Here is a 12,390-nt window from a genome sequence, read left to right on the forward strand (position 1 = left end):
CAAGAAAAGAAACATAAAAACAGACAATAAAAAAACAAAATAAGCCCAATGTTAATGGAAGGAGGAAAATAAATAAAACTGGATCACGGGGAAAGAGAAGCAGATAAGAGAAAAAAATTCATGATTTTTTTTTTGCAACTTTAAAAAGATTATCACATTTGAAAACTTTGAGCTGGATCAAATAAATGCCACAATATGTGCTTGTATAACAAAATATTTCAATATTGGTCATTTATACTCTATAGTGAGTAGTAGATTGAGAACAGAAATTAATATCTTACAGTTCTGGAAGAATCAAGATCAACGTGCCAACACTGGTGTCATATGACACCATAATATAAATATTATTATTATTTTTATTATTATTATTATTTTTCTTAACATTACTCTTTTCCATATTTAGTCCTATAGAATTATTACTTATGTGTACCATAATTAGTTAAAAGTTATTCTCTGCATCATGGAAAAGAAACACTAAATCTACATTAAATGTTAAACAGTAAAGGAATGGTATTTTTATTACTGTAATATAGTTTTTAATCGAGGCACATAAATGTACTAATATGGAAGGAACTCTGAAAACAATAGTTTACAAAATATCCTACTTAGGTTTAGTTATGAAGCAGTTCATAACTATTATTCATTCCTATGTAAATAAGAAACTGTCTGAAGCTTGCAGATCTAATGCCAGTAATTAATAATTAACTGAATGGCTTTAACAGTAGAAGGGATATCTGTAAATACTCATCCTGACTTTACACAAAATTAGCATCAAGTACTAAAGTAGGTTTTCTGTTATCTTGAGATAGTTGGAGTAGATTAATGCTGGTGAGTACCTTGTCAGTACAACTGCACTTAAATATATTTTTTTCTTCTATGCTCTCTGCTAAATTGTATACTTACTGATTCTAGTTTCTCTTTATTTGCTTCTAAAGAAGTTTCAGTGTCTTGACCTTTGCCTGATTCAGTGCATTTAGGTTTGTTGTCCACCTTTGGTGATTTTTCCCTGCTCTTTGGATCTCTTTAGTTTTACTATAACTTTTAGGAGAAAATGTATTATTCAGGATAAATGTCCTCCTAATAATTCCCACTCTGTTGTAGGAAGAAAAAGCAAAAGGGGGCAGTATGCAACATCATCAAAATATTTTAATCCCAGTCCAAATTGCTTTATTATTAAATTATTTTTAAAAAACAATAAAAGAGCTTAATAGTCAAAATGTAATTATGTCTTCTGAGGTGTGCTGTAGTGTAAAACCATTCCTAGAAGCTATTAACTTTAGATGTTCATTGGTCAAGAATTTAGAATCATTTGAGGAAACCTAATCTCTACCCTTACTTTGAATCTACAAATCACATTGCTTCTGAGGTATAGAGCTGAATGTGTGGGTCAAAGAGTGTAGATTTTTATTAGTTAGTGGTATGGTTTCTTGTTTGGAGTATGAGTAGGAATATTCTCACCTTTGTACATAGTTGATGTACCATAGTTTGATACATTTATTTTTAAATATTTTTTTAGTTGACAATGGATCTTTTATTTTATTTATTTATATGTGTTGCAGGGTACAGAACCCAGGGCCTGACATGACACATGCCAGGCAAGCTTCTACCATTATCCACACCTCCATCCATAGATGCTTTTCCTACACACTTAAGGTATATTTTCCTACACATTTAAGTATCCTGGATGTGGAAATCATGTTATCAACTTAGAACTTCAGCCTCTGACCTCCAAGTTCAGAAAAGAGGATAGCAAGATCACAACTCTGAGAAAGGTATATAACTGATAATGTTCAAGTTCATTCTCAGAGTTGACTCTGAACAAGTAAATACTCTAGCAGGTGAGGTGAAGAACTTCACCCATTGTCCTATCTCTGCATTGGCCCCTCATCATTAGTCATTCAGAAAATATAAACCAAAACCAGAGAACACCACTTTAGACCTTATGTCAGACAATAACCAGTGCTGGTGAGAATGTGGGAAAATTGAAATTGTTGGCGAGGCTCAGTGGTGCACACCTGTAATCCCAGGTACTTGGGAGGCTGAGGTAGGAGGATTTCAAGTTTTAAGGCAGCCTGGGGAGCTTTTCAAAATTCCTTCTCACAATAAAAGAAAGAAGGCTGTGGATATAGTTTAGAAGTGGAACACTCCTGAGTTCAACTCCGTGTACCGCAAAAATAAAAATTAAAAAACAAGATTGAATCTCATATATTGCTGGTGGGAATTTAAAATAACTGCTTTAGAAACAATTTGACAGATCCTCAGAAAGGTAATATTCACTTCCCCCATGACCTAGCTATTTCACTACTAGGTATATATCCAAGTGAAGGAAAACATATGTCCATGGAGTGGGAGAGGTAAGTCAATGGTAGAGTGACCAGCGTGCACAAGGCCCTGGGTTCAATCCATGACACTGACAAAAGGAAAAAGGGAACAATAGCACATGTGCACACAAAACTTGCACCAAGTGTCCACAGCAGAATTATGTAGAAGAGCAAAAAGTGGCAACCACCCAATTAGCTGTCATTTGATGAACAGTAGAATATTATTAGGCTGTAACAGAGAAGGAGGTACTGATGAGTGTATAACATTGACCCTTGAAAGTATTTGACTAAGAGAACAAAGGCCATACAACAGAGGAAATGGGATGGGGACATTTTCTCCTGAATGCTTTTGGCCCCATTGCCAATGATTACAGTTCAAATAAACAGTCATAATAATTTTCAGGTGATTAATTTAGAATACTTTTCAGAACAATTTTCAAAAACCTCTAGTTTCTTGTATTCATTAAGCCAATATTAAATTGTGTACCTGCCTTGGCTAGGCAGTGTTTAAGTTGCTGCCCAGAGAACCAACAAAAATTCCTGCTGTTGTAGGATATACATTCTATTGGTAGGGGAGAAGCAATAAGGTATATAAGAATAATTCATTAGGTATTGACTCTTTCTTTTGCCTTTGGTATTTTAAATTTTGTTCTAATGAGTTATAAACGAGGGTAGAATGCATGCTCCACGCAAGATTGTATAACAAAGAAGCCAACAGAGATGCCCTTATGCAGATGAATAGATAAAGCAATGGATGCTTTAAGTAATCTTCCTGGTAAGGAGAGAGAGACAGAGAGAGAGAGAGTTAGAGAGATAGAGAGGGAGAGAGAGAGTCAGGGGTTTGCTTTTAAAAGGTTACATTTGTAGGGCTTCACTGAGGCGACATTTGAACACAAGATGTAAGAGAGAGATGCTTATTTACCTAGAGAAGAACATTTCCTGGTACACTGAAAGATCTTCAAGGATTTCAGCATGGTTACAGTGCATTGAGCAAACAATACGCAGTAAGGTCGCCAGAGAAATGAGGCACTGTGTAGTGCCTTGTGAGGATCCTGATTTTTATCTAAGATGGGAATTCTGACTTTTAGTGTAATAATCTGGGCATGTTTGAGAAAACAACAGGATTAAAGTAAAGGTAGAGGCTTAGGTTTTGGTATAATAATAATAAGATGAAAAATGCCATGATTTTCGTGACTGTTGTTTTGAACTATCCATTGTAATAGTTTCACTTTCCATCTAAAATGCCCATAAATGCATGGCTGCATCATATATTTAAGTGTTATCATTATTACACTAATGTAAATTACATGTGTGATTATTCTCTCATTTTCTAGTTCTTATGTTGTACAGTGCTATGCAAGTCATTTTGTGGACTTAAGGATCAGATCAACGCCATCTAATGCTCTTGAGGCATTAAGTTGAAAAAAGATAATTATCATTTGCTTTTTCAGTAGGAAAGCCATATCTGACCTTTTCAAAGCAGTTTTGATGGAATGGGAGGTGGAGATAGGAAGTGAAACTGAAGAAGTGTTGAATGGTAACCTTTGTCAAGGAGAAGATACATAGGAGCCACTTAGCTGTGAAGACCACAAAAAATACAAGCCTGTAGCAGGTGGACATGAGGAATACCAGGAGGTGATTATATTCATTTTTTTGGTAATAGAGATTAATCCCAGGGGCACTTAAACACTGCGCTACATCCACAGACCTTATGCTATTTTTATTTAGAGACAGGGTTTGGCTAATTTGCTTATAGCCTCATTAATTTGCTGAGACTTTCCTTGAAATTGTGATCTTACTGACTGACCTCCCAAGTTGCTGGGATTACAGGCATATGCCACCATGCCCCACTACTTGTTTGTTTGTTTATTTTAATGGAAACCAAAAGACCATAATTTTTTTTGATCCTGTAGAGAGAGAAATTTTCATTACGTGAATATTCAGATTCCATCTTTTGCAATTCTGAACTCATCAAAATCCCACTTCGTTCTCCTCCCTGGGGAATATCCCACCAGTACTCTTTAGTCTACCTATCTTTATCCCATCCTCAAATCAATTTGTAGAACTTTTATCCTTGTCACATAAACCAGAAGTCATCCTAGTATAGTTTATTATGGAGTCTCCAGGTTTTAATGTAGCTTCTATTTTTTATTTTATCATTGATATCTAAATTAACTTCATTATGATCTGATAGAATTCAGGGTAATATCTCCACTCCTTTTTTTTTTACTGATTTGCTTTGTTGCATAAGATATGTTCTATTCTAGGGAAGAATCCATGTGATGCTATGAAGAAAGTGTATTTGCACATTGATGGATGAAATATTCTATAAATGTCTGTTGACTCTAAATTATTGATTGGATTATTTAGTTCTGTACTTTCTGTATTTATCTTTTCTTTGGAAGATCAATCCAGTAGTTAGGGAGGTATGTTAACTCTACCCAATATTTTTCTTTGTTGATACTTGAAACTGAGAATGTTTGTTTGATGTATATAGATGCACATAAGATCCCTTATGCAGTATAGAATGTCCTTTTTTTTCCCAATTAACTTTGTCTTAAAGTCCACTCTATCTGATATGAAGATAGAAACCCCTGCTTGTTGACACAATCCAGATGAGTGACACATTTGTTTCCCATGCTCTTACCTTCAGTCTGTGGATGTATTTGCCTATGAAGAGAGTGGCTTGGAGACATCATATTGTTCGGTCTTCTTTTTTCATCCAATCTGTCATTGTATGTCTTTTGATTGATGAGTTTACGCCATTAACATTCAAGGTTATTGTTGAGATATAAGCTGTATTTCTGGTCATTTTGGTTTATTTCTGGGTTTTAATTTGAATTGGTTTCTCCTTCCTTAATAATTCTTTGGTAAAGTTCTTTCTTTTGCTGCTTTTCACTTGTTTTTTCCATTTCATCCTCAAGGAATATTCTGTTTAGAATGTTCTATAGAGCAGAGTTTCTAGTTGTGGATTATTTTAACTTTTTGTAATCATGGAAGATTTGTATTTCATTTTCAAATGTGAAGCTTATTTTTTCTGGATACAAAATCATTGGTTGCCATCCTTTTTTCTTTTTTTCTTCGTATCTTGAAATATATTATTCCAGAACCTCCTAGCTTTGAATGTCTACGTTGAGAAATGACCTGAGATTTCAATTGGTTTCCCCTATATGTAATATGATTGTTTTCTCTTATAGCCTTTAAGATTCTCTCCTCATGCTATATGTTAGTCATTCTCCTTATAATGTGCCTTGATGTTGGCCTGCTGTAGTTTTGTACATTTGGTTTCTGCAAGCCTCCTGTATTTGTTTTCCATTTCATTCTTTAGGTTTCAGCAATTTTTTGATAGGATTTCATTGAAAAGTTTGTGCATTCCTTTGTTTTTTACCTCTATGTCTTCATCTGTCCTGTTAAATCCTATGTTTGATCTTTACACATCATCCCATATTTTTTGGAAATTCTGTTCATGGTCTCTTAACATTATCTCTCTTTGTCAACTTGATTTTCAAGATGATAACTTTTGTCTTCAATGACTAAGAATCTGTCTTCCAAGTTGTCTAGCCTGTTTGTCATGCTTTCCATTTAATTTTTAATTTGGTTTATTGATTACATCTTTTCAAGGATTACTGCTTGAATATTTTTCAGAAACTGTATCTCTTTATTAAAGTGATCTTTCATTTCCTTTATTTTTTGCCTACTGTCAATTCTTAAGTTGTCTTTTCCCTGTCAGATCAGTTTTACTATGTACATTCTTATTTCTTTCCCTGATATAGCTTCCACTTTTACATTAGGGGAATTTATTAATGGAGCATCTTGTTTTGTTTGGGGCAATATGTTCCTTATTGTTTCATGTTGTTTGCGTGTCACCCAATCCAGTACTATGGATCTCACGAGGTGGGGCTTCTACCTTAAGATTCATGTTCCTCATCTTAAAGGGAGAGACAAATAATAATCTCAAAGAATACAAACAACCTCAAACTAAATTATCTCCTGAGGAGATGTTTACAGTTTTGTCACAATAAACAAAAATGATATGTACAGTAATTGCCTAAATTAAAAATGTAACTTTGGCAGATGTTTTCTATTTTGGAAAGGGTGGACAATGGGAGAGCAGAAGAAGTATTGGATGTGATGATTAAGAGTAAGGAGATGATAGAAGTGAAAATTAAAGAAGAGTGGAAGACAGAGAAAGAGTTTAGCGGTAAGCAGGATAAAAAAAAGAGAATCGAAGAAAACAAAATTGAGAGAAAAAATATATACAATGAAAACGGAAATATACTAATGAGACATCCTAGTCATCAATAAAGTGATACAAAAAAATAATTATTTTGAATAATGGTGGAATGTGAGGGGAGATGAATATATGTGAAGATAAATCTCTATGAAAAGTTGGGGAATTTTTTTCTATTGGAGATCCGACATTTCTGAGCTTCCCTTCTCTGCAGCATGTAGTGTGATGTTTGCTCCCCTCAGGGTTGGGTTGCTAAGGTGAGAGGTTTAATCCAGCAGGTGGAAATCCTGGAGGTGGGCTTTAGGCCTAGGTGGGCTCACGTCAGTTTGCTGAAAGCCAATTGTTCAGAAATATTTAAATCAGCATACCTTGAGAAATTTCTGCACCATGCTGGAAGGCTGAACCAAAGGGACCTTCTTGTTTTCCAAGCATGTGATGTAGAAGCAAATAATCAGTTCATTACATTTCTTGCAGAACCTGATTTCTTTTCTGAGGTTCATTCTCCTATGTAAAACTTTCTCCAGGCTAATTTGTATCCAGACATGCCACAGTCCACCCCAATATGCAGGTCACTTTGAATCCCTTATCAATTTATTCTGTTCACGGAGTTACAATTCTGGCTTGTGCCAATGGTTGCTGCTGTAGCTTCCATACCTGTGACACTGGGAATTCCTTCTCTAATATATTTAATCTACTTAGAAGGACATTATATAATGATAAATGTGTCAATCAATGGGACAAATGGAAAAAATTATCAATATACATGCACCCAATATCAGAGCATCATAATACATAAAAAAACCATTGACAGAACTGAAACAAGAAATAGTAACACATTAGTAACTTTAATACCCCACTGTCAATAGGGAGAGAACATACAGACAGAAGATCATTAAAGATACAAAGGGCTAGAATAACACTGCAGATTAAATGGACCTAAGATATACACTTGGCACTTTTCACCCAGCAACAGTCAAATACGGTCTTCTCAATTGCACATGGAAAACTCTCTAGGACAGATATACCTATATATCTATTTGAGTCACTGAATAAGAATAAACTTAGAAGACTGAAATCATACCAAGTATATTTTTCCAATTCTAATGGAATGAAATTAGAAAGCGTTGGTAGAAAAAAAACTGGAAATATTTGTAATAGGCAAAAATGAAACCACACAGTCTTGAACAAACAATGAATCAAACACAAAATTGAAGTGGAAATTAGAAAATACCATCAGATGAACAAAAGTGAAAATACAACATACCCAATCTTATTGACTGCAGTAAAAGGGGTAATAAAATGGAAGGTTATACTGATTAATAACTGTAGTAGAAAAGGAGAATGACCTAAATGATCAGACTAATTATAGACCTTGATGAAATTTGGATTCTGCATGTTTCCCCAAGGTGCATATGGTAAAGGCAACGTTCCCAGTTTGATACTTCAGAGGATGTGGGAATCTGTAATGGGCGTGTCTTTGTGGGGGGTAACTTTGTATGAGGAGGGTGGTGGGACTCCAGTCCCTGCCTATTCTTTCATTCCCAGCTATGAGGTGAGCAGTTTTGTTCCTACATGCATTTCCATCCTGAGTTCCTTTCTCACCCCAGGTTAAAGTAACATGGTCAATCACGGGAAGAAACTCCAAAACTGAGGTAAAATAATCTTCTTTTGTTATGAGTTATCTCAGATTCTTAGTATAGAAATAGAAATCTGACTCACATACTCCTTCTGGAACTCGAGAAACAAAAAAACAACAACAAAAGAAACATAAAATAGACAATAAAAAACAAAATACCCCAAAGTTAACAGAAGGAATAAAATAAATAAAATTAGATCAGAGGAAAAAAAAAACAAATAACAGAAAAAAGTGTTCTTTTCTTCTCCACATACTGTCTACAATTTATTATTTGATTTTTTTTGTTCCTTTAAAAATTTTATCACATTTGAAAACTTTGAGCTGGATGAATTAAGTGCCTCAGTCTGTGCTTCTATAACAATGTAATACAAAACGGGATCATTTATACTCTTTGGTGAGTAGTAGGATGAGAGGAGACCTTAACATCTCACAGTTCTGGAGGAATCAAGATCAAGGGGCCAACACTGGTGTCATGTGAGTGCTGCCTTTCGCTTCCAAAGTGGCATCTTGCTGTGACCTTATGAGGTGCAAGGCAGAAAAATAAGAGAGTGCTTCCTTCAGCCCTGAAGTCTTTTATAAGGGTGCTCATCCCAGAAGCCACACTGCTTTATTTCCCCACTAGTTTTTTTTTTTTTCTCAGTTTTTTTTTTTTTTATTGTAAACAAATGGGATACATGTTGTTTCTTTGTTTTACATGGAGTCAAGGAATACCATTTGTGTGATCATACATTTACATAGGGTAATGTTGTTTGGTTTATTCTGTTATTTTTTCCCTTCCCCCCAACCCTCCCACCCCTCTTTTTGCTCTATACAGTCCTTCCTTCCTCCATTCTTGCCACCCTCCTTAACCCTAACCCTAAACCTAACCCTAACCCTAACACTAACCCCTCCCACACCCCATTATATGTCCCATCCGCTCATCAGCGAAAGCATCTGTCCTTTGCTTTTTTGAGATTGGCTTATCTCACTTAGCATGATATTCTCCAATTTCATCCATTTGCCTGCAAATGCCATAATTTTATCATTCTTTATGGCGGAGTAATATTCCACTGTATATATATGCCACAGTTTCTTTATCCATTCATCAATTGAAGGACATGTAGGTTGGTTCCACAATCTGGCTATGGTGAATTGAACAGCAATGAACATTGATGTGGCTGTATCTCTGTAATATGCTGATTTTAAGTCCTTTGGGTATAGGCCAAGGAGTGGGATAGCTGGGTCAAATGGTGGTTCCACTCCAAGATTTCTGAGGAATCCCCATACTGCTTTCCAGAGTGGCTGCACTAATTTGCAACTCCACCAGCAATGTATGAGTGTTCCTTTCTCCCCACATCCTCACCAACACCTATTTTTGCTTGTGTTCTTGATAATCACCAATATAATTGGGGTGAGATGGAATCTTAGGGTAGTTTTGATTTGCATTTCTCTTATTACTAGAGATGTTGAACATTTTTTCATAAAGCTGTTGATTGCTTGTACATCTTCTTCTGTGAAGTGTCTGTTCATTTCCTTAGCCCATTTGTTGATTGGATTATTTGTATTCTTGGTGTATTGGTGCTTTGCAGTTCCACATAAGGATGGGATTTGTTTTTCCATTTGTACAGGCACACTCTATAGCAATATAATTTGGACAAAGTCACTGCACATCACATCACTCTCCCCTCTGCTCTTTTCCAACCCTTGGTCTCTTTCCTCTATTCTGCTGATCTCCCTTTGATTTTTATTAGATTTCCAGCCCTCCTTAAACTTTTGCCTTTTTTTCTTCCTAGCTTCCTCTCTGAAAGCAAACACAACATTTGACCTTCATGGTTTGGTTTATTTTACTTAATATCCTGATTAAGAGTTCTATCCATATTTACTGGAAATAACATAAATTTCACTTTTTAATTTTTGTAATAACTGAATAAAACTCTATTGTGTATATACCACATTTTCCTTAAGCATTCATCTGTTGATGGACACCTAGGCTGATTTCATTGTTTGGCTATGATGAATTTTGATGCTATAAACATGTCTATGCACTTATCCCTATAGTATGATGACTTTAATTCTTGGGGATAAATCCCAAGGAGTGATATATAGCTGGATCATATGGTGGTTCCATGCCTAGTCTTTTTGAGGAAACTCCATACTGATTTCCATATTGATTGTAATGATTGCAGTGGCACCAACAGTGTAAAAGTGTTCTTTCTTTCTCCATATTCTGTCTACAATTTATTATGATTTGCATTCTTGATGACTGCCATTCTGACTGTGTGAGGTAAAAATCTCAGTGAAGTTTTGATTTGCACATCCCTAATCGATAATGACATTAAATATTTTTTTAATATACCTGTTGGCTATTGATGATTCTTCTTTTGAAAAATGTCTGTTTAATTAATTTGTTTATTTGTTTCTGGATGATTTCTCCTTTTGATGTTGGGTTTTGTTGTTTTAGTTCTTTATCTATATTAATCCTCTCAAACTGAATAGCTAGAAAAAAACTTTCTCCCATTCTGTAGGTTCTACATTCATGTTCCTACTTGCTTCCATTGCTCTGAAGATGATTTTTCACTTGATGCCATCTTCTTGAATAACTCTTGACCTTTTTCCTGTGCTTTCAGTGTGTATTGAGCAAATTTTTGCCCCATTTCTAAATATTCCTTATAGGACATTAAGTTACAGCATGAATTCTTAAGGGAACAACATCATTCCAGCTATATACTATCCAATCCTTTATCCCCAACTTTCATGTCCTTTAGTAAAATGCATTTATTTTACTCCAGTAACCCCAAAAACATTCGACTCCATTCACCATTAAAAGTCTGAATTCAAAGTCATATCATCTTCATCTTATGTGAATCAGACTCAATGTATGATCCTTCCTGAGAGTCATTTTCCTCCAGGTATGAGACTATGAAATCAAGAGTTATGTGCTTCTTAAACACGGTGGTAGTACAGGCATGTGATAGACATTCCCTTTGCAATGGGGAGATAGAGGCAAGAAGAAAGTATCAGATCCAATAATCCAAACCTGACAGAAAAATCCACATTAAAGTTTTAAGATTGAGAATAAGTTTTTAGACCCTTTAACCCACCTTCTAGTCAATGTGATGCAGGTTTGTTCCTCCAAATATCAGGACATGCTGTCCTCATGGCTATGCTGGGTACATCAATGATTATAGGTTTCCTAGGTTGAAATCAGGTACCTTGGTCTCTCTCAGGATGGGGTTACATGCTGGTGGCTCTACAGGTGTAGGATCTCTGGATAAGACCTGTTTCCATGGTTCCAATAAGCTTCGCCCTAATGGAATCTCTCTGTTGTTAATAAATCTATAACTCCGCTGGTCATTAGCCTAGTGGGGACTTTGTACATAGCTCAGTTCCTGTGGAAATTCTCTGCCTAGGTGCCAAGGCTCTGGAAAACTATTTTAAAAATTCTAGAATGGGTATCCAAGTCTGTACCCCTCTTTCATGCTTGCGCCTGCAAATTTAGTCTTATACATGCTTCTGAGGAATATAACCTTTATATTTGGTATCAATGTCCTGAATAATACCTGAGCCTGCTTGGGCTATGGCAGGGCTAGCATAGTAGCATTGCATTAGAATACAGAGAGAAGAGATCTGAGGCAGTGCCAGTCAGTGAAACACTGCACACCAAAAATTTTGAATCTTCTAGAACCCTTCTTGAACCTGTTATATCTTAATGTTCTGGGACCATGGTGGAGTTGATATGGTTGAAGATGACAGAAAAGCCTCCAGATCATTCTCCCATTATCTTGATGAATAGCTTCTGGTTTCCTTTTGTACATATTATTCTGTTTATCAAATCATTACTTAACCACACCCTTGATATTCTCTCCCTAATATACATTTCATATTGTGTTATAATGGGGTCACCTCAGTAATTTTCCATATCTTTAAAGTATGCTTCATTGTTGATTATAAATATCATCTTTAAGTAGTTTCTGTGTAAGAAATTAAGAGAAACCATGTAGCACATTTAAATTTGCTTATTTCCTCCTCCAACCTCTGACTTCCACCGTTCATTGTTTTTCTTCTGATTTCTTCTAACTATACATGACAGTATAATGCATTCAGACATATCATTCATAGGTAGAGTATAATTTCTCATTCTTTTGGATGGACACCAGGTAGGAAGACATGGGTTATGTAGTCATACATGTACAAGGATAATAATGTCAGATTCATTCTACATT

The 12,390-nt window shown here is 35.4% G+C and overlaps 1 protein-coding gene across 1 annotated transcript in view; it reads left to right on the forward strand.

The window, feature by feature from the left end:
• LOC124993680 (serine/threonine-protein kinase PAK 2-like) overlaps nt 1–12,390 on the forward strand; it is a 255,555-nt gene that overhangs the window by 146,518 nt on the left and 96,647 nt on the right. Inside the window, 1 exon segment of the mRNA XM_047565498.1 lies at nt 6,396–6,522. Coding sequence (XP_047421454.1) covers nt 6,396–6,522 — 127 coding nt within the window.

The sequence above is a fragment of the Sciurus carolinensis genome, chromosome 9, assembly GCF_902686445.1.
Source record: "Sciurus carolinensis chromosome 9, mSciCar1.2, whole genome shotgun sequence".
In the NCBI taxonomy this organism is placed as follows: domain Eukaryota; kingdom Metazoa; phylum Chordata; class Mammalia; order Rodentia; family Sciuridae; genus Sciurus; species Sciurus carolinensis.